Source organism: Mirounga leonina, unplaced genomic scaffold (genome assembly GCF_011800145.1).
Source record: "Mirounga leonina isolate KUSES-001 unplaced genomic scaffold, KU_Mleo_1.0 Mir_168, whole genome shotgun sequence".
Classification (NCBI taxonomy): domain Eukaryota; kingdom Metazoa; phylum Chordata; class Mammalia; order Carnivora; family Phocidae; genus Mirounga; species Mirounga leonina.
In genome coordinates, this window is record NW_023270426.1 from 50601971 (window position 1) to 50624629 (window position 22659).

General features: G+C 34.4%; 1 protein-coding gene across 3 annotated transcripts in view; it reads left to right on the plus strand.

Annotated features, from left to right (window-relative positions):
* TENT2 (terminal nucleotidyltransferase 2) overlaps positions 1-22659 on the plus strand; it is a 67856-nt gene that overhangs the window by 11337 nt on the left and 33860 nt on the right. For 2 of the 3 annotated variants that reach the window (XM_035014733.1, XM_035014734.1), the window contains exons 6-9: positions 15787-15901; positions 15991-16082; positions 17853-17931; positions 19653-19722. In XM_035014733.1, coding sequence (XP_034870624.1) covers positions 15787-15901; positions 15991-16082; positions 17853-17931; positions 19653-19722 — 356 coding nt within the window. The remainder of the gene's footprint in view (positions 1-15786; positions 15902-15990; positions 16083-17852; positions 17932-19652; positions 19723-22659) is intronic. The other variant, XM_035014735.1, reaches the window with a different exon arrangement.

Consider the following 22659-nt stretch of genomic DNA (forward strand, 5'->3'; position numbering starts at 1 on the left):
CTTATATTTGCTGTTTTTGCATTTTCAAAGCTGCTCCATTTTTAAGAAATATGACATTTGTAGGCTGAGGAGAATGATCCTGAAGAGTGTAGTGACTTTGTTTTACTCCTCTTTGAGTTCCTGGCAACTAGGATAGGTCTGGAATATAGTGAGTGTGCAGAAAATGTTGGGTCAAAAAAAGAACGCTTGCTTCATTCTTTAGTTGTGCTGCTTTTTATTCCTTTATCATTCTTTTTTTCTTTGAGCTAGAACTATCATAAAGTTCATTCTTTTTAAGTGTATGATTCAGTGGTTTTTAGTATATTTGCAAAGTTCTGCAACCGTCACCACTATTTAATTCTAGTATGTTTTCATCATCCCCAGGAGAAATCTTGTACCCAGTAGCAGTCCCTTCCCCATCCCTAACCTTCCCACGCTGCCCCCCCGCCCTTGGCAACCACCAGTTGATTTTTTATCTCTATGGATTTGCTTATTCTGGACATTTCATATAAATGGAATCATACATTATGTTGTATTGCTTTTTTCACTTAGCAGATTTTCAGGGTTCATCCATGCATGTGGCATGTGTCAGTTCTTTGTCTCCTTTTACAGTTAAATAATATTCCATTGTATTGATATATCCTATTTTGTTAATGTATTCATCAGTTGATCAACTTTGGGGCTGTGTCTACTCTTTGACTATTCTGAATAATGCTACTATGAAAATCTGTGTACAAGTTTTTGTATGGACATATTTTCATTTCTCTTGGGTATATATCTAGAAGTGAAATTGCTGGGTTATGTGGTAACTCTATGTATTATTTTCTGAGGAACTGCCAAAGTGTTTTCTAAAGTGGCTACACCATTTTACATTCTCACCAACAGTGTATGAATGTTCCAGTTTCTCTCCATCCTTGCCAGCATTCATTATTGTCTGTCTTTTTGATTATAGCCATCCTGGTGGGTATGAAATGGTATCTCATTGTGATTTTGATTTCCATTTCGCTAATGATTAATGATGTTGGTCATCTTTTCATTTGCATGTTGGCCATTTGTGTATCTTCTTTGGATAACTGTCTGTTCAGATCTTTTGCCCATTTTTAATTGGGTTATTTATTTTTTATTGTTGAGTTGTAAGAGTTCTTTATAATTCTCAGTATTAGACCTTTATCAGATTTGTGATTTGCAAATATATTCTCCCATTCTATGGTTTGTCTTTTTCCTTTCTTGATGGTGTGTTTCTTTGAAACACAAAAGCTTTTCATTTTAATGAAGTCCAAGTTATCTGTTTTTCTTTGGTTGCTGGAGCTTTTGGTGTCATATATGAGAAACCATTGCCTGATCCAGTGTCACAAAGATTAATGTCTGTGTGTTATTCTGAGAGTTTTATAGTTTTAGCTCTTAGATTGAGGTCTTTGGTCCATTTTGAGTTAATTTTTATATGATATGAAGTAGAGGTCCAACTTCATTCTTTTGCGGCTAGTCCAGTTGTCCCAGCACTATTTATTAAAAAGATTCTGTCATTTTTTTGTTATTATGAAGTGGGAAAGCAGTTAGGCAAAATAGCAGGAGGGAGGAAGAGGCAAAGTAAAATGGAAAAAGACTAACTTGAGAAGTTTTGGTACTGTTCCCCCCAGCCCCCCATTCTTTCTCCTTTCTTTGCTTTCTCATTTTAAAGAAACTGTTGTAATACTATAATGTGAAAGCCTGTGGTGTAAATCAAATCCGACCAATTCTTTGAGTGAATATTAAGAATCTTTTACTATATGCGGGTTTTTAATGTATGTATGCAGGCTCATTTTTTATGGAATTTATAAGTATTGAAGCTTTCTATATTTTTGCATGTATTTATATGTTTAATAGTTAACTATTAGAACTAACTAAATAACTACTAGTTCTGCACATAAACTAAATATATGTTGAGTCTCAGTAAATTTAATAACATAATTTATATCAGTATATATTATCTAGTAAAGTATGGTTCCATATCAATAACTTTTTCTTTGCTTAATAGCATAGGAAAAGATTCTCTTAAATCTTAACGTTTGTGGAGTAAGCATTTATTTCAGAAAGATAAGGATATATTTTGTTGTTAAGCCAATTTCTTTGAGAGCTACTCTCTTCTTGCCTAGGTGTAGGGGAAAGAAGGCAAGCAGTTAGTTCTGTGTTCATTCTTTAAGCGAACACTTTTAAAGAAAACTAACATTTATTGATGTCTCTTCTCTTCTAGGCATTCTACATATGTTATGTCATTTAGTCTTTTCAACAACCCCATGACATGGATAGTACCCTAATTTTACTGAGGCTCAGAAAGCTAAATAACTTGCTCAAGGTCACAGCTAGTAAGTGACACAATTGAGATTTGACCCTTGTCTCTGATAATACAAAGAGGAGGAACTTAAGATGCTTAAAATCAAGGGTAGGGAGATGACTTTCTTAGAACTGACTGTAACACCAGGTAATCTGTGGCAGTAGCAGCTAATACTAGTAAGTATCTTTCTTTGCCAGCAGTGTGTTCAATGATTTGTATTGTTTACCTCTGTTTACCTCTGCTACAGTATGAAGTGAATGGGAGCTTCAGTGTGAAATAAAAATGGGGTAGTGGTTTCAGGCCTTGAATGCCACTGAAGGTTTTTGAGTAGAGGAATAGCACAATCAGATTGGCATTTTGGAGAAGATAGTTCTTGTGGTATAGTGGAGTTGAGCTTGGAATAAGGAGGGACTGGAAGATGGATGATTATTACCTTGAAGGCTATTAAATTCATTCAGATGAGACGTGCTGAAGCTTTCAGTTATGGCATATGGTAGTGAGAAAGATGTGAGAGACCATGCATAAGGAAAATTGGTAGAATGTGTGGAATCATTGAATATAGGGGAGAGAGAGAGAGAGGCATTTGTGTCTCCAATGATTTGATTTTGGACTACTAACAGAAATAAGGAATATAGATTTGGGGTATATAAATTAATTGAGGAACTAGTCAAGAACTATTTGTAACCATGGTAAGATTTGTCATTTTTGTGCACTTGAGAAAGCTTGTATTCTGAATATTGCTCACTAAGAATATAGGGCTATGGGAAAATAGAGCTGGAGTAGGCTACTCAAAATCTAAACAATTTTGTAACCAGAACACTATCAAGAGTAATAACTGATGCCTTGGGAAATAACTTGGTTAGACCAGGTAGGCGGCTTAGTATGGCTGGATGCTGCTGCAGGGGATATTAAAAATATACAAAATAGAGTTGGGATACTGCCTTGTGGTGGACATTGAGACAAGGCAGTTAAAAGTGTAGCTCTGAGTCTGTGAGGCTGCTGTTAATAGACGCAGAAGGAAATACATCCGCAGAGAGTTGTCTGAGGCTGACGGGATGCTTTATTGAGTGGGAACCGTCAATATAGTGGGAACCCAAATAGGTGGGAACTTATTTTTAGTTGTGTTAGATCTATAAGGACTCCTACTGTGCAGCAGCCAAACTGAGGAATTCTTTTTCTTTCTCATGAATGTTATGATGTAGAATTTCAGCTCCGTGTTCAAATTAACTAACATGTTGAATTGATACCATTTACCTACTTATCAATTGTCTATAAGCTAATTGGTATTGTAGAAAAATATGTTGTAGTTGAATTGGCAGTATATATTTCAGAAGCAAAGCAGGGCCAGAGATATGAATCCTGAAGTCTCCTGTAATGAAATTCTTGGGAGTAGACTAGATTCTGTTTTTATTTATTATTCAACAAATACTTGTGAGTGCTGTTATCTTTGTGCTACAATGTTGTACCACAGTGTTGTGCTAAATATACATGGTCATGGTCTCTTTACCATATACATACAGTATAGTGAGAGGGAGAACCATTAAAGAATGGCCATTCAAATCACAGTTTTATTTATATATTTGTAAGTTCAGTGAAGGAAAATTGCAGTTCTGAGAGAGTGTTTTTGAGGTCAGGGATGGTCTAGAGGAGGTAATGTTTTAGCTGAGATCTGAAGGATGAGTACGGGTTAACTAGTGAAGGAGTGGTGGGGTTGGAGAGAATGCTTCAGAGAGAAGGAACAGTATCTTCGAAGGTCCCACTGTAGAAAGGAACATGGAGTATGCAAGGAACTGAAAGGAGGCCAAGGTGGCTAGAGTTTGGTTGATTAGGGGAGAGTGGCTGAAGTGTGGTAGAAGTGGGGAGAGGGCCAAACTCTAGTATATTATTTTGGTGTTCAACCTAAGAGCAGTGGAATACCATGCAGGGCGTTTTTTAGGCAGGGAAGAGAGGTAAGTTAAAATTATTTTTACTTCACTGTGGAATTTGAACAAGGATAGATGTAGGAAGTTATTGTAATATTCTATTCTGGGTAAAAGGTAGTGGTGCCTTGAATTATGCAGTGTTGGTAGTTAAGATGAAGAGAAATTGTTGGATTTAAGCTGTATTTGGGAATTGAAATTGATAGGATTTGGTGATTTGATTAGATTATGTCACCTAAGCCTCTTGACTCTTGACATTTTGGACCAACTTTCTTTAAAGTGGAGAGGCTGTCTTGTGCATCTTAGAATGTCTAGCTGCATTTCTGGCTTTAACTCACTAGATGCCACCAATCCTGTTAAGAGAAACAAAAGTCTACAGACATTGCCAAATGTCCCCTGGGCGGGGGTGGGGGCTGGGGGTAGCTGGTGGGGGTGGGGTGGGGGTGGGTGGGTGCAGAATTGCCTTTGGTTGAGAACCACTAGATTAGATAGAGAAGAAGGTACTGAGGATTACTTCTAAGTTTCAGGATTCTGCATGGATTCATGGTAGGTTCATTCACTGAGATGGAACAAAATGGAAGAGGAACAATATTTATGTCTGTGTGTGTTTAATAGGAATTGGAGGATAAGCAGGGACCTCATGAAGTCTGTGGACATGTTGTCTTTATCGTGCATTTTGAAACATCAAATTAGATATTAGAGATGATAGTTTAATATTATAGATCTGAAATTCACAGGAAAGATACCAGAAATGTACATTTGGTAATCACTGGCATATAGATGGTAATTGAAGCCAAGAGGGTGGATATAATTGTTCAGGGAGAGAAGAGAGCCTGGATTCAAGACTGAAATAGTTTGTGGAAAGAATGGGAAAACAGAAATGGAAACTAAAAGTATATACAACTGTTTTTGGGAAGTTTGGCTGTAAAGGGGAGGAGCTAAAGATTTGAAGTTGGAACAAAGGTTTTTTTTTTTTTTTTTAAATTTTTAAGGTTGGAGAAACTTCAACCACATATGAACGTTTATGGGAAAGATTTAGTGGAAAGAGAGGAGATTGACTACTCTGCAAAGAAAAAAACAATCATAAGTTTCCTCAGAAGTTAGGGCATGGATCCTGCTTAATAGGTGCAGTGATTGGCTTTAGGGAAGAGAAAAGCTTTTTGGAATTGGAGGATAGGAGGGGAGGATTGGTGTAGATAACCAGGAAGTTTGTAGATATGATATGGAGAAGTTAATGTGGCATTCCCATAGTTGAGTGGCTTCTTCCTGTTTTCATTCTGGGTTATTGCGCAAGGTCATCTATTACGAGTGGGGAGAATGAAGTGGGATGTCCAAGGTTTGAGAATAGTGGAGAAGGTTTGAAATAGCATTGACTGACTGCAGGAAATCAAGCTGTGAAATAGAGAAATAGAAATAGAGGAATAGAATGGAGAAGACTTGAAACAGTACTTGCTGTGTAGTGTAGAAGACCGACCTAAGATTGGTAATAATGAATTTATTGTAATTAATAATATATCAGTCAGCTGGTTCAGCCAGCTCCAAGGAAAGATTTTGTTAGTAAAAGTTTTAATTACTTTGAAAATTCATATTCTTCGTTTTGAAACCTGAAGATTTAAGTTTTTGAAAATGAGTACACTCTGAATTTACTTTTTTCCCTCCATTTTAAAATCTTTTGTCTGTTTTTCAAGTTGCTGTATTAACAAACAACTCTTCAAGTAAGATATCTGAATTACCTTTCTGAATTAACTTTTATTTCACTCTAGCTTTTAGGTGAATATATGGTTGCCTGGACAAAAAAGAGGCTGTAGAGGAATCAAGAGTTAACCAAGCTCCTGAATTCTATCTATTATAACTGTTCTTTGGAAATTCTGGTTAGTTTGAAGATATTAATTGAATTGAAGTAATTGATTTTGAATTTTTAGTTGAGATGAGGTTAGGCTGAGGTTTTCTTGGTATTGATTATGAAATAAAAAGATGATTATGAATGAATTACTCAAGATATCTTGTATAATGTTTAATTTTGGAGAGGAGAAAATTTTATGGATCCTCTTGGTACCCTTGGAGGAACAGTTTAGGGACAGTTAGAGATCTCTTAGAGGCTCTATCTTTAAAAAATTTTCTTTTAAATTTCATTATTGCTCTTAGAAACAAATTTAAAAAGGGAATGTTTGTAAAGCGTTAGCTCACTGAATTTCCAATACAGTTGGCCCTTGAACATCACAGTGATTAGGGGCGCCAACCTCCTACGCAGTTGAAAATCCCTGTATAACTTTTGACACCCCAAAAAATTCTGCTAATAGCCTACTGTATGTTACATGTATTATATACTGTATTCTTAAAGTAAGCTGGACAACAAATGTTAAAATCACACACAAAAAAATACACTTACAGTACTATACTGCATTCATTGGAAAAAGTCTAAGTGGACCTGTGCAATTCAAACCTGTGTTGTTCAAAGGTCAACTGTAGTTAAAATGTGTATGCCCACATCTCCTACCTAACTCCTTTTTTCCAAGCTTTATTGAGGTATGATGACAAAAATTGTATGTATTTAAGTTGTACACTATAATGTCTATAAATTGTGAAATGACTACCACAATCAAGCTAATGTCCTTTACCTCACACAGTTACCATAGTTTTTTGTTGTGAGAACAACTAAGATCTACACTCTTAGCAAATTTCAAGTATATAATGCATTTTATTAAAGTCACCATATTGTACATTATATTTCTGGAACTATCTTATAACTGCAAGTTTGTATGCTTTGACCAACATCACCCCATTTCCCCCATACCTCCCAGCTCCTGATAATCATCGTTCTACTTTCTGCTTATTTATTTGACTTTTTAAGATTTAAGATGTAAGATAAGTGAGATCATGCAGTATTTTATTTTTATGTGTAGCTTATTTCATTTAGCATAATGTCTTCCAGGTTTGTCCATGTTGCAAGTGGCAGAATTTCCTTCTTTTGTAAGGCCAAATAATATTCCATTGTGTGTGTGTATATGTGTGGGTCTGTATGTATATGTATATGTGTATATATGTGTATATGAATGTGTATGGGTGTGTGTGTGTATATATATATATGCCACATTTTCTTTATCCATTCATCCATTGACAGACATTTAGGATGTTTCCGTATCTTGGATATTGTGTTTAATGCTGTAGTGAACATGGAGTGCAGATACCTCTTTGAGATAGTGACTTTATTTCTTTTGAATATATACCCAGAAGTGCTGGATCATATGGTAGTTCTATTTTTAATTTTTTGAGGAGCCTCCATAATGTTTTCCAGTATGGTTGTAACAATTTACATTTTTACCAACAGTGTGGAAGGGTTTCCTTTTCCTCTACATCCTGGCCAACACTTGTTACCTTTAACTTTTTGATAATAGCCTTTTAACAAGTGTGAGATAATATCTCATTGTGGATTTGATTTGCATTTCCCTGATGATTAGTAATGTTGAACACCTTTCAGGTACCTGTTGGCATTTGTGTATCTTCTTTGGATTCCAAATGTTTGTTCAGGTCCTTTGCCCATTTTTAAATTGGGTTATTGATTGATTGCTATTGAGTCATATGAGTTTCTTACATGTTTTGGATATTAACTCCTTATTGGATCTATCATTTGTGAATATATTCTCCCATTCTGTAGGTTCCTTTTTCAATTTGTTGACTGTTTCTTTAGCTGTGCAGAAATTTTTTAGTTTGATGTAGTCCCACTTGTTAATTTTTAGCTTTTGTTGACTGTGCTTTTAGTGTCAGGTCCAAAAAAATCATTGCAAGACCACTGTCAAGGAGCTTTTAGAGTTTTACAGTTTCAGGTCTTACTTTTAAATCTTTTTTTTTTTTTTTAAGATTTTATTTATTTACTTTTAAATCTTTTTTTTTTTTTTTTTTTAAAGATTATTTATTTATTTGACAGAGAAAGACACAGCGAGAGAGGGAACACAAACGGGGAGTGGGAGAGGGAGAAGCAGACTCCCTGCCGAGCAGGGAGCCCGATGCGGGACTCGATCCCGGGACTCCAGGATCATGACCTGAGCCGAAGGCAGTCGCTTAACCAACTGAGCCACCCAGGCGCCCTACTTTTAAATCTTTAATCCACTTTGAGTTGGTTTTTGTGTTTGGTGTAAGATAAGGGTCCAGTTTCATTCTTTCACATGTAGATTTCCAGTTTGCCCAACATTGTTGAGGAATATCCTTTTCGTATAGTCTGTCCCATTGCATAGTCTTGGCACCTTTGTCAAAGATAAGTTAACTGTGTACATATGAGTTTATTTCTGGGCTCTGTAGTGGTCTGGTGTCTGTTTTTATGCCAGGACCATACTGTTTTGAATACCATACCTTTGTAGTATAATTTGAAATCAGGAGTGTGATGTTTCCATTGCTGTTCTTGCTCAAGATTGCTATAGCTTTTCTGGGTTATTTGTGGTTCCATGGGACTTTCACCAACGCTTTTTCTATTTCTGTGAAAAATGCCATTGGAGTTTTGATAGGGTTTGCATTAAATCTATAGATTGATTTGGACTTTTTAACAATTTTAGTTCTTCCAATCCATGAATGCAGGATATCTTTCCATTTATTTGTTGTCTTTTAAATTTATTCCTAGGGCTCTATCTTTATAATGTATGTGTCAGAAAAGTTTTGAAAGCTACTGAGATGTATTTTTCTGTAGAAAATCTAGGCCAGGACTGTACGCAATAGGTCCTCAAGTGAAAGCTTGTTTTGTTTTGTTTTTCCATTCTCCTTTTATTTCTTGGTCAAGTTCAATAATAATATATGCCTAAAAGCAATCAGACTAAAGGGAAAGAAATCAGTAATTCAAAGTGCCTAATTAATGTGCCAGTTTATAAATTAAGAAGACTCTACTCCAGGGGCGCCTGGGTGGCTCAGTTGGTTAAGCGACTGCCTTCGGCTCAGGTCATGATCCTGGAGTCCCTGGATGGAGTCCCGCATCGGGCTCCCTGCTCGGCAGGGAGTCTGCTTCTCCCTCTGACCCTCCCCCCTCTCATGTGCTCTCTCTCATTCTCTCTCTCTCAAATAAATAAATAAAATCTTTAAAAAAAAAAAAAAAAGAAGACTCTACTCCACACAAAAACAGTAATTTAACACAAAAACAAGGAGTGTGTTTTTGTCATGACATTTTCCTGATTCTATTTTATTTTAGTCAATTTTAAGAGAAAGGGAATTTAACATCAGTAACGAATTTAAACTTTTATTATATATCTAGCTTTATTTTTCCAGAGTTAACGTATGTAACAAATATTATGGCAGTCTTTGTTGCCTGAGGGGAGAGAGCAGGAGAGAGCCTGAGGAATTGATAGTTTTTGTTGAAATGTTTATGAATTAATAACTAATGTTTTCTGTACCATATTTAATTTTATTGCTCTTGTCTTTGAAAGCTTGTTTCTGAGTTGTGTTTGTTGTTTCAGATAGCACTTATATTTAGTCAAAAACCTGTTACCGTTTCCATATAGTATATGATCAGGTTTTGGTAATCCCAGCTGAAAGGTTTTTTTCACTTTCTTTTACATGGGGACCCAGCTAACACGGACAAATGTAGAAGCTGCTGAGAATGACATGTGAAAGTTATACCTTAAGCTTCATTTATTGACACATTTAAAAGCTTTTCTGAATCTGTCTATACTTGTCCTTGATGACTTGTGTTGACCTAAGATAGTAACTTCATTGGTAATTTTTTTGAGCCTGGCTTTGAAGACAGGTTATAATATTTTTTAGGGAAAATGAACATTTATATTTGGAAGAAACATTAATTTTAGTATTTTATACTATATGTAGGTAAATATTTTGTACAGTTTTGAACAGATACAACTTTTATTTATAGTGAGAAAGTGATATCTTCTACAATTACTTTAAATTAAAGTAATAGGTCCTGGAAGGCAGCCTAAACAGGTAGTATTGTAGAGATTGAAATAACTTTGTTATCTATTATATGGATACTTTGTTGGAATCATTTTTTTGAACCAGTGATGGGGAAAAATATGCTTCTGAGTGAAGCAAAAGCAAGTTCCTGAAGTGCCATTATTCATAGTCACCTTGGTATTACATACATGATTTGAATATTTGATGCCTGATATTCATCAGCCAGGGAGAATTCATATCATACCTTCCGCCCCCCCGAATTATAAGAACATTGAGCCATCTTCTGAAATATTTCTCTAAATTTAAGTAGTAGAAGTCTTATTTCAGCATGTATGTACATTTATTTTGAGTTTTGTCTCATTTGTACTCTATATTCTGTATGGTGTCTGTTCTAGGATGCAGGAACATAATTTGATAATGTGAATCCCTAAGTAAATAGCTAGATAATGAGAATCCTTTTGTATAGAAAGCTGTTAGTGCTCCATTATAGCAGTACTTGAAAGAGAAGAAACGTTTCCATGAATGTAAAAAAGGGAAAGGAGCAAGTATATAGAATTTTATATTTTTCACATAATCATGAATTTTTTTGTATAGGAATGTTTCTATATGAATATCATTTGGATGAAAGAACTTCATAAATATGATAAAATTTTATTTGAGCATTGTTATAAAGAAATTTCTTTTTGCTACCCAAGAAATGTAGTTATATGTAGGATAATACCTACTGTTAGTTCTAGGATTGTGTTGATCTGCCTAACTGATTCTCTAGATCATGGGGTCGGCAAAACTTTTTCTATAAGGGCCAAAGAGTAAATAATTTAGACATGTGGGCTGTGTGGGGTCTCTGTTAAATATTCTTTTTTCTTTTCTCTCTTTTTGAAACAATGCTTAAAACATGTAAAAATTATTTTATCTTACTGCCTCCGCAAAAACAGTTCAAGGACAGTATTTGGCTTACAGGCCATAGTTTGCCAGTCCTGCAAATCAATAAAATTTAATTGTTAAGTGTTATTTAAAATTTTATATTAACCACTTTACTGGCCACTTTCAAATCTTTTATAAACTTGGATGCGTTTATTTTATTTTAAAAGATTTTATTTATTTATTTGACAGAGACATAATGAGAGAGGGAACACAAGCAGGGGGAGTGAGAGAGGGGGAAGCTGGCTTCCCACAGAGCGGGGAGCCCGATGCAGGGCTCGATCCCAGGACCCTGGGATAATAACCTGAGCTGAAGGGAAACGCTTAATGACTGAGCTACCCAGGCGTCCCCTAAACTTGGATGCTTTTGAAAAGGTTTTTATGGAAAATATCAAATATATACAAAAATAGAATATAGTATCATAAATCCTCATATTACTAAGCTTTAAAAACCACCAACATAACTACCAATTTATTTCATCTATACTGCTCTTCCTCATTTGTTTGAAGTACATGAAAGGTATCATATCATTATATTCACAAATATTTCAGTAGTTTTTGTTTTCTTTTTAATCTATCCTTTTGCCTATGCCATACTTTCTTATTTACTGTAGCTGTTATAGTAAGTCTTGAAGTCTGATAAAGCAAATCCTCCAACTTTTTTCTTCCTTTTTTTTTTTTCTTTTTGGCTATTCTTGGTCTTTTGCCTTTCAAATAAAATTTAAAGTTACTTTCTCAACTTCTAGAAACAAACATGCTGGGTATTTTATTTTGTTTTGATTGCATTGACTGTGTAGATTAATTTCAGGAGCATTAACATCTTAACACTAGTTACCTGATCCATGAACATGGTATAGCTCTCCATTTATTTAGGTTTTTAATTTCTCACATCAGTACTTAGTAATTTTAAGTGTACAAGTTTTATGTATCTTTTGGTAAACATATTTCTAAAATACTTACTGTTTTTTGCTGCCTTTGATAAGTTTTTAAAATGTAGATTTCCAATTCTTTTTTGTTAGTACTAGTATAGATACTTTATAGTCACTTATCTTTTTGGGAAATGAAAACAGGAGAAAAAGCCTTGGCTTGATATATTATGTTAAAATTTCCAATAGTTTTGTGGACGTGTCTTTCTGGTGTGCTTTATTATCTGTAGGAGTGTTAGTCTATTCTCAGTTTTCTTATAAAAACTTTGTATGAAGGGCACCTGAGTGGCTCAGATGGTTGGGCATCTGCCTTGGGCTCCGGTCATGATCTGAGTGTCCTGGGATCAAGCCTCACATTGGGCTCCCAGCTCAGCAGGGAGTCTGCTTCTCCTTCCTCTGCCTCTCTCCCTGCTCATTCTCTCTCTCTCTCTTATCTGTCTCAAATGAATAAAAAAAATCTTTAAAAAACAAAACAAGACAAAAATCCAAAAACTTTGTATGAAAATTGACCAGAGTCCTTTTTAGGCGTTATTTCTTCAAATATTTTTTCTGTCCTCTTATTCTCACCTCTCTGAGATTCCAAAATTTGCATTTAACAAATACAAATACAAGTGAGATGCCTTTTCCTGTACTACTTTTAAATTAGAATGGTTGGGCAGACTAGCTTTCCTAGGTTTATGGCTTTAGGAATCCTTTTCTATAGTTATGTAGTATTCAGAAATATACTGCCTGATACTTTTTCTCTCCTTTTTCTTTACTTATAGCTAGACTAGGATTTTTCAGCATTTTGGGTCAGATAGTCTTTGCTGTGAGGGATTGTCCCAATTCACTGTAGGATATTTAGTGGCATCCTGACCTCTAACTACTGGATGCCAGTGACCACCCTATGGCACCCCTCTTGCCCCCAGTTATGATAACTAAAAATGTTGTCAGACATTGTCATATGTCCCTTGGGAGTCAGAATCATTTTAGTTCTAGACCGTGTTTTCTTTGCCTCTTATGGCTCTCTACTGTTTAGTTTAGATTTCTCCTGGCAGTTTCTGCTTGTGTGTTGCTTTGTCTTAGAAGGGAGCTTTCACTTTGTTTTGAGATTTCTGATCTTTCTGTGATCCTCTTGCATTTACCTGTAAACTCTCACATGTAGCCTGTGAAACTCTCCCCCAGTTTTGGTTGCTGTTCCACTCTGAATTGGATTCCTCAATTTGAGGAAGGGGGCAGGAAGTACTACCTATAGGCAATTTGATTTCTGGATGGTCTGGCTTCAGGACTGTCCAAAATCTTTTTCCTTTTTTTCTTCTTAATGTTTCTGGTACCATGTGGGTCTTGCCGCTATTGGTATTTGGTTCCAATTGCTCATATTTTGGGGTTCATGAGTGATATGTAGTCATTTGTATTTGTTGGCTCTCTTTTATTTTATTTTAGTTTGGTTTTATATGTTTGTTTTATTCTGGTTGCTTTATGTTTTTTTGGAGGGAGGGTTATTAAAAACTATTAAAATATTAATGTTAAGTATATTAATATTGTTATCAAAGGGATATTAAAAAATGATGTCTCTTTCATTGTCTAATTGCCCAGACTGCCTCTGCCTTCTTAAAATGTGTATTCTAAACATGACAAAAGAAAATGTTTTATTTTTTTGTCCATCTATTTAAAAATTCTTTTTCTTTTTTTAATTAAAAAATTTTTAATGAAGTACAGTTGACATATTATATATTAGTTTTAGGTGTACAACAGTGATTTGATAATTATATATGTTAGGAAATGCTCACCACATTAAATGTAATTATTCTGTCACAGCAGTATAAAGTTATTACAATATTATTGACTACGTTCCCTATGCCCTATCTTTCAACCCTGTAACATAGTTATTTTGTAACAAAGTTTGTATCTCTTAATCCCCTTCACCTATTTTGCCTATTCCTTTATGCCCTCCTTTTGACAGCCATCAGTTTGTTTTCTGTATGTATGAGTTTGTTTCTGTTTTTGTTTTGTTTATTTGCCTGTTTTAAGAAAACATTTAAATGATGGGTGAGACTAGTGCTTCATGGCACATGGGCTCTGGGGAAGGCCTAGAGAGGGAGAGGCTGAAAATGCAAGAGAGATAGGGAAAAACTCATGGAAGTATTTGTGCCCTGGAACAAAAGTATTGGTAGAGGGATTAGCTTTGAACAGGGGAAGAGAACAGTTTGTCTGACAGAAGAGATAAAGAGATGAGATTCATTCAGGTATGTTAGTTTGCAGAACTTTGCAGTTAGGAAGCTGAGGAATGTTACATCTGCTATTTTCACTTTTTTTTTTTATTCTTATGTTAATCCCCATACATTACATCATTAATTTTAGATGAAGTGTTCCATGATTCATTGTTTGTGCATAACACCCAGTGCTCCATGCAGAATGTGCCCTCCTCAATACCCACCACCAGGCTAACCCATCCTCCCACCCCCCTCCCCTCTAGAACCCTGTTTGTTTTTCAGAGTCCATTGTCTCTCATGTATTTTCACTTTTCTTAGTAAACTTTATGTAAAGTTATTTGCTACAGAGAATGAGGTAAGTATAGGGGACTTGAGGAAAGTAGTAAAGATTTTAGAACGATGATGGTGAGAAGTGAGAGCAAAATCTAACCAGAGGCATGGAAGCCTGAATGATGCTAAGGACCAACCTTAGGCTAGACTTTATAAAGTTGAAAGAGGTCAGTTTTGTGATTTAAAAATTTTTTTGTTTCATGTTCTGATGTAAGAACTTGGAAGGTGGTTGTATAGACCTCTAAGATTAAGATTTTTCAGGACAGATGTTAGATTGAGCATGACAAGGGGATAATGTTAAGGCATGACAAAAGAGAGTGGTTCAAGGGATGCACTTTGTGGTATAGACTGGATAGGGAAAGAAATTATACCACTCAGGTGCTAATGAGCTGGGAAAAAAGGGAGGATTCAGTAAAATTCAGGTCTTTATGGTTCTGGAACAGGTATGAGGGGAGTAAGAAAGTAAGAATTGGACAGGAGATTGAAGCCAAGATAGAATATTGGAATTTAAAATTTCAGAGGTCTGTTCTCTTTTATTGTAAAGACCATGTTATGGCTGTGGGAGTGCAATGCTGATGAAAAATATTGAAGTAAGAGAAGTTCAGAAATGGTAGGAGTATGTTGTGATATGTATATAGCCTGTTGTAGATGAGGAAATTACCTGTGATGATGATAAGAGTTGGGTTGGCGGGGAAAGTGTAAACCAGATAGGTAGATGAACAAGGAGATCTATCTATAGATGGCAGTAAGAAGACAGGGTTCAAGCCGGTATTGTAAAAATGGGGAAGGAGGGCAGTTTGCGTGGGCAAGGACCACCAGGGGTTTTTTAAAGTTTGTTAATATTTGTTATTGGTGGTATGAATATTGGGTTGGGCAAACTTCTTTTTTAAAGGGACAGATAGTAAATATTTTAGACTTTGCCATTCATATGTTTCTGTTGCATATCTTTACTTGTTTGTTTTTATAACCCTTTAAAAATGTAAAAACCATTCTTAGCTCATGTGCCTTCCAGAAACAGGCAGCAAGTGAAAATTGTAGTTTGCTGTCCCAAGGCTTATACTCATTAAGAATTTTCTGTGACCAACTGTACTTTTCCTGTGACTTATCAATGATACTTTACTTTGGAAAAGTTAGTAACTATTTTAGTTATTAAGTAACTATTGAGTAACAGTAGTTTTGGAAAATGTTAAGGAGATAAATATTCATTTATTTTTTTAAAATACTGTTGTATTTAAAATACTGTGTAAAACAACACTTCTTAGGATGGTAATTACTTTTACATTTCTGAACAAAATTTTTACTTTTTTTGTGGTGGATTCAAGTTGAGTCAGCAGATACTGGAGTTATTTGAAGCATGTCAGCAGCAAGTGAGTGATTTAAAGAAGAAAGAACTGTGTCGAACACAGCTGCAGAGAGAAATTCAGCTGTTATTTCCACGTATGTTTCCCTATTTTGCATGCCCTTTGTATATGCATTCCTACTTCAAATATTAAATAATACCTTATAATTCCATTCTATTTCTCTAGAAAGCAGACTTTTTTTGGTTGGGTCCTCTTTAAATGGATTTGGTACCCGGAGCAGTGATGGTGATTTATGCCTAGTTGTTAAAGAAGAACCAGTAAGTAATGAAATATTTATTGCAAGTGTTCTTCTTATGTTAAGTCATTCAAGAAATTTCATATAAAAATTGTTGAAGAGGCGTGCCTTGGGTGGCTCAGTTGGTTAAGCATCTGACTCTTGATCTCAGCTCTTGATCTTAGGGTTGTGAGTGTGAGCCCCACTTTGGGCTCCATGCTGGGTGTGGAGCCTAGTTAAAAAAAAAACAGAAAAAACCATTAAAGGAAAAAACTTGTTTTGTTTTAATTAGTTCTTTGGATTCTCTCTTCATAGTAATTCAAGGAAAGTCAGGAAATGCCTTTTCTTTTAAGGCATGTGCATACGCACAAATACACATAACAGGGATTTTAGAATTTATTTTTAAGTTGTTAAAGTAAGATGGCTTCACTGTGTTTGCTCTGCCTCTATTTTGAAATGTCATTGGATTGGATATGTTGCCAGGATGCAACAAGAAGAGTATGTGTCAGTATTATTTTGATATGTTTCCTTTCCGTTTGAATTATCAGTGATTCTATTTTTAATCTTTTTTTCCCCTCTAGAAATGCTATGGGGTTTGGAGTTCTTATTTTGGGAATACAAAAAGGGATTTCACTGACTTTTAAAAAAATACTATTGTGATTGAATATATTTTTCTGTGATATTTTGGGTTTATTTTTATTTTTATTTAGCAACCAAATTTTGTTATTTAGTTTATGTTTGTTTGAATTTCCTGTTTACTGATACTCTTATGGGTCCTTAATACCACAGCAATTGGTGTTCATTAAGCTAACTTGAAGCAATCTCTTTAATATGCTGAGGTCTCTTCTGAATTACCAAAGATTAATTTCACTATAGTTTTAATATGCGTTATTACATTTCACCTCTTTAAAAATACAAAAAATATCTACTGAATCATAATATATATTTTTATTATTTTTATTATTTCATTAACAAAATTGGCTTCTAGTTACTGCAAATCAGAAAGAGATTTATTCCAGGAAAGAAACTGACATGTTTCTAGGCTTTGAAATCATGTAAAGGAAAACTTTGAAAAAAAGCCTCGGAAATAATAAACATAGTGAAGAATACTAGACTTTTAATTAAATCTTTCTCTCAGAATTAGAGTTAGACTCTACCCAGCCACATCCTACTAATCCTCTCTTGTTCATATGTTTGAATCATGTCAGAATTTAGAGTGAGACACCATAGATTTGAACCTTATCCTTAAGATAAGGATACAATCTGTTAACAGAAAGTTAAAATTCTGTTTGTTCTTTTTTTCTTTTTTTTTTAATTTGAAGATTTTATTTGAGAGAGAGAGAGAGAGACAGTAGGAGCAGAGGGGATAAGAGTGGGGGTGGGGGGTAGAGGGAGAGGGAGAAGCAAACTCTCTGCTGAGCAGGGAGCCTGGTGCGGGGCTCAGTCCCAGGACCCTGGCATCATGACCTGGGCTGAAGGCAGATGCTTAACTGACTGAGCCACCCAGGCGCCCTCTGTTTGTTTTTCTAGGAGAAGATTGCTTTATGTCCATTTATACTAAAGTTAAATGACATATAAGACTTTTAATATTTTTAAAATTTTGCCTTAAGTTTATGATTAGGAATTGATTTAGGAATGTTGATGTGAAAGACAGCATTAAAGTTGACGTTTTCTATAATGTAATTTAATGTATACTGAAAAATAACTGAATAAAAGTTTATTTGTATGGTTTCTCTTTGATGAGAAACATTAAGAAAATAAAACACTAAATTTAGAAAGGTAATGAAAAAACACTTTATTTTTAACTTTTCAGTGTTTTTTTCAGGTAAATCAGAAGACTGAAGCACGGCATATACTCACCTTAGTCCATAAACACTTCTGTACTAGACTTTGTAAGTTTCATATGCCTCAAGTTCATATGTCATCTGACGTAACTATTTAATATGTCTCTCACTTTATTTTCTGGTAAGAGTTGTTTATCTGGTCAGGATAGGTATAATATGGATCCTTTTTTTCCAAATGAATTCTTTTTAACTCTTGATTAGAAAGATAACAATTCTTTGAGTTTACTTAGAAGATAATCCCACTGCATGCACTGGGAATTCAAATATATATAAGCTTCAGTTCTTTTTCTCAGTAGACTATTAGGGAAGCCAAAGCATGAATATGAATAGCTGTAGTGCAGAGTATCTGTGAAAAGCCAAAAGGGTGATACAGATAAAGTATTCATGTGGGGAAGTGAGAATTTCATCTGTTTTGCAATGACATGCAGTTTATGACATCACATTTTAAAAATAGAATCACTGAACATGAAGCCCGTAAATGAATTACTCCAACAAAAAGCAAAATTATTGACTTAGGCCATTTTATTGTAAGATTTTATTCTTGAATAAGTGAGCTAAGTGAATTTTAATCTACATGTTAAGCCATCTCAAATTATTTTAAATTTCCACAGTATTGTGGACAGTTTAAGTCACTCTACCTGTGTGATGTTGGAAAGAGCTGTGTCCATTTATTCAACAGATACTCCTATGTGTCAGGCTTTGGCCTGGAAAATACAAAGTCAAGTGACAAGTTATTGCCCTGGATGAGTTATATCTACTGTTGGAGAGAAATAAATGAAGTGATTTATTTTAGTGGACTTAAGTTTTCACATTTGTGAAGTAAAGGAGTAATTCATACCTTAAGTGGATTTTCCATAGCTGTTATTAGAATAATCAAATATTAAAAACAAAGGGACGTTAGAAATCATCTACTTCAAAAGTTTTTTTGGTTATTTTTCATAGTTAAGGAGAATGATGATCAGTGGGTTTAGTAATTAGCCTGAGGAGTATAGTTTGTTTGTTGCTCTCAGAACCTGTACCTGGAACTTGAGACTTTTAACTCTTAATCTTATTTTTCATTGAAGCCTCATTGAATTCCTGCACACAAATTCTGTTTGAAGCTTGACGTATTTTATGATTTTGGTGGTAAAAACATTATAACAGGAAAAATTATCATTTTTAAGTCTGGTAGTATGCTTTTCTTTAGTTACAGCATTAGGAAATTGTTCCTTTGGGAAAAGTTTGCAGTGTCCTTTTTTTATATATTCCTGTATTTTCCTAGTTTTCTATAATGGACATGTATTATTTAAAAAAAAATTTTTAAAGTTTGATGGAATAAAAATATGAGTACATGTATTCTTCCACTTAGAGATCATACTTATTTAAATGTATCACTGCCCCATGTATCATGTGTAGGCCTTTCCACATTAAAGACTCTTTATAAATAGGATTTTTATGGCTGCCATAATATTTTGCCTTGTGCTATACTAGAATTTAGCTATCCCCTTGCTGCCAGCCTAGATATTTTTCATGTGTATAATGCTGTGATGAATTTCTTTATGACTATTACGAGATATTAGATGACATTTCTGAATTTTAATATAAATTCCTCTAAATGGTATTAGAAGTTTCAGTCTTAGAAGAATGTGATAATGTCCTTCCTTTGCTTTCTTATCAAAGACTGTTAAATTGTTTTAGTTTAGTAAAATACTATTTTTTAAAAATGTGCATTGGAACACTATGAATTTGAGAAACATTTACAGGTATTCACATTATCTTTTATCCTTCAGCTGGCTACATTGAGAGACCTCAGCTGATTCGAGCAAAAGTGCCAATTGTGAAGTTCAGGGATAAAGTCAGGTAAGTAATTATTGAACTTCCTTTTTCAGTTGCTTTAGATAATTTTTAGATGTACTTTTGATGGAGATAATTAAGGAATGTATGCTACAGTATAATCGCTTATCTTCATCAGTTTTTAGAACTGCTTGATTTGGTCTTTGAGATGATTTTTTGGAATAGTCTGAGCAATTTTTTATGCTTACCTGTACTTAGTTATTCTGCTTGACATTTTGAGTGTTTGAAACTATCCATATTAAAGAATATGTATATATATTTACATTTCACATTTTTAAATGATCTCTTGCCTTTTGGAAATGTAATCACTCTTCAGAACATATCTTAACTGATGAAATTTATGTGTATTTTGAAATTTGATGTGTATTTCTATCAAGGGGGTTGTTATAAATGTAATTACATCTGTTGGTACACTCTACCAGCCTGGGTTCTGAAATTGTTATGGGCATGGGGATTGGAATCTTTTATATAATATCTGAATATAAAATGTAAATAGGTGTTGACTATTTCATTGGTTAAACAAGATTTGTTGTTTTCTAAAGAATAGATAGGATTGTTAAATTAGATTTTCTAGTCCAGTTTTATAAAAGTAATACTGAGATTGTTTACATAAATATAAGTGCAAATATATACATACTTGATCCTCATTATTCATGGATTCTTTACGAATTTGCCTACTTGATGAAATTTATTTTGTAACCCTCCAAATTAATACTAGCTGCATTTTCATGGTTATTTGTAGACATGTGCAGAATGGAGAAAATTCTGAGTCACGAAATGTATAGGTTCCTAACTGAGGTTAAACAATGTAACAGTCTGCCTTCTTGTTTCACCTCTTATACTGTAAACAATTATTCTTTTCACAGTCCAGTTAGTGCCATGTTTTTTACATTTTGGTGCTTTTTATGAGTGCCTTTGCTGTTTAAAATGGCCCCCTGGCATAGTGCTGAGTTACTGTCTACGGTTTCTTTGTATAAAGCTGTGATGTGCCTTATGGAGGAAATACATGTATTAGATACGCTTTGTTCAGACATGAGTTACAGTGCACTTGGTCATGAGTTCGTTGTCAGTGAACAAGTTGTCTTTAAATGGAAACACATAAAAAAAAAAAGTTAGGTTTTGATCGATTGATGAAAATGTTTTGACTGAAGGCTTGTAGAAACCTAATTTCCTAGGAGCAGTGGTTTTGTATTCACTAATTCAGTATTTACAGTGACGTTATAGAACATAACTACTGCAAATAATTACAATTGACTGAATATATATATTTTAAACAGATCCTTAGATATATGCCTGGCTCACACCTTCCCCTCCATTCATCCAAATATCCATCCAATCTATAAATATTTATTGAATTTTTACCAAATACTTTATAGGGAGATAAACTAAAATAAAATTATTAGCTTATTATAAGCATTTAAAAATATATGGTTGTAGTTGTAATTATATAAAAATTTTATTCCTTTCCCTTTTTTGTAGTTTTTAAAATTTTTTAATTAAAAAAAAATTTTTTTTAAGTAGGCTCCACACCCAGTGTGAAGCCCAGTGTGGGGCTTGAACTCAGAACCCTAAGATCAAGACCTGAGCTGAGATGGAGAGTCGGATGCTTAACCGACTGAACAAACCAGGCCTTCTCTCTTTTTTTTTTTAAGTTTTAAATTTTAATTCCAGTATTGTTAACGTACAGTTATATTAGTTTCAAGTGTACAATATAGTGATTCAAGAATTCTGTGCATTACTCAGTGCTCATCATAATAAGTGTACTCTTTAATCCGATCACCTATTTCACCCATTCCCCCCATCCCCCTCCCCTCTGGTAACCATCTGTTCTCTACAGACAGGAATCTGTTTCCTGGTTTGTCTCTCTCATTTGTTTTTCCTTTGCTCATCTATTTGTTTTTTTATTCCACATGAGTGAAATTATATGGTATTTGTCTTTGTCTTTTTCTGAAAGACTTAGTTCACTTAGTATTATTATAAATACTCTTGTAGCTCCATCCATGTTGTTGCAAATGGTAAGATTTTTTCTTTATGGCCGAGTAATATTCCTCTGTGTGTGTGTGTGTGTGTGTGTATACACATACATACATGTAGATGTGAGATAATACATATATCCATTCATCTTTTGATGGAAATTTGGGTTGCTTCCAAACTTGGCTATTGTAAATAATGCTGCAATTAATATCAGGGTGCATATATCTTTCAAATTAGTGTTTTTGTATTCTTTGGGTAAATATCCAGTAATGTGATGACTGGATTATGGCGTAGTCCTATTTTTAATTTTTTGAGAAACTTCCATACTGTTTTCCACAGTGGCTGCTTCAGTTTGCATTCCTGCCAACAGGGCACAAAGGGTTCTTTTTTCTCCACCTCCTTGCCAACACTTACTGTTTCTTGTGTTTTTTTATTTTAGCCATTCTGACAAGTGTGAGGTAATATCTCATTGTGGTTTTGATTTGCATTTCCCTGATGATGAGTGATGTTGAGCATCTTTTCACATGTCTGTTGGTCATCTGAATGTCTTTGGAGAAATGTCTGTTCATATCTTCTGCCCATTTTTTTTAAATTGGAATTTGTTTTTGGGTTTTGAGTTGTATAAGTTTGTCATTTGTAAATATCTTGCCCCATTTAGTAGATTGTTTTAGTTTTATTGATTGTTTCCTCACTACGCAGAAGCTTTTTATTTTGATGTAATGTATTTTTGCCTTTATTTATCTTGTCTCAGGAGACACATATAGAAAAATGTTGCTATGGCTGATGTGAGAGAAATTACTGCCTGTCCTCTCTTCTAGGATTTTTATGGTTTCAGGTCTCACATTTAGATCTTTAATCCATTTTGAGTTTTTGTGTATGGTGTAAGAAAGTGGTCCGGTTTCATTCTTTTGCATGTAGCTGTTCAGTTTTCCCAACACCATTTATTGAAGAGACTGTCTTTATTTCATT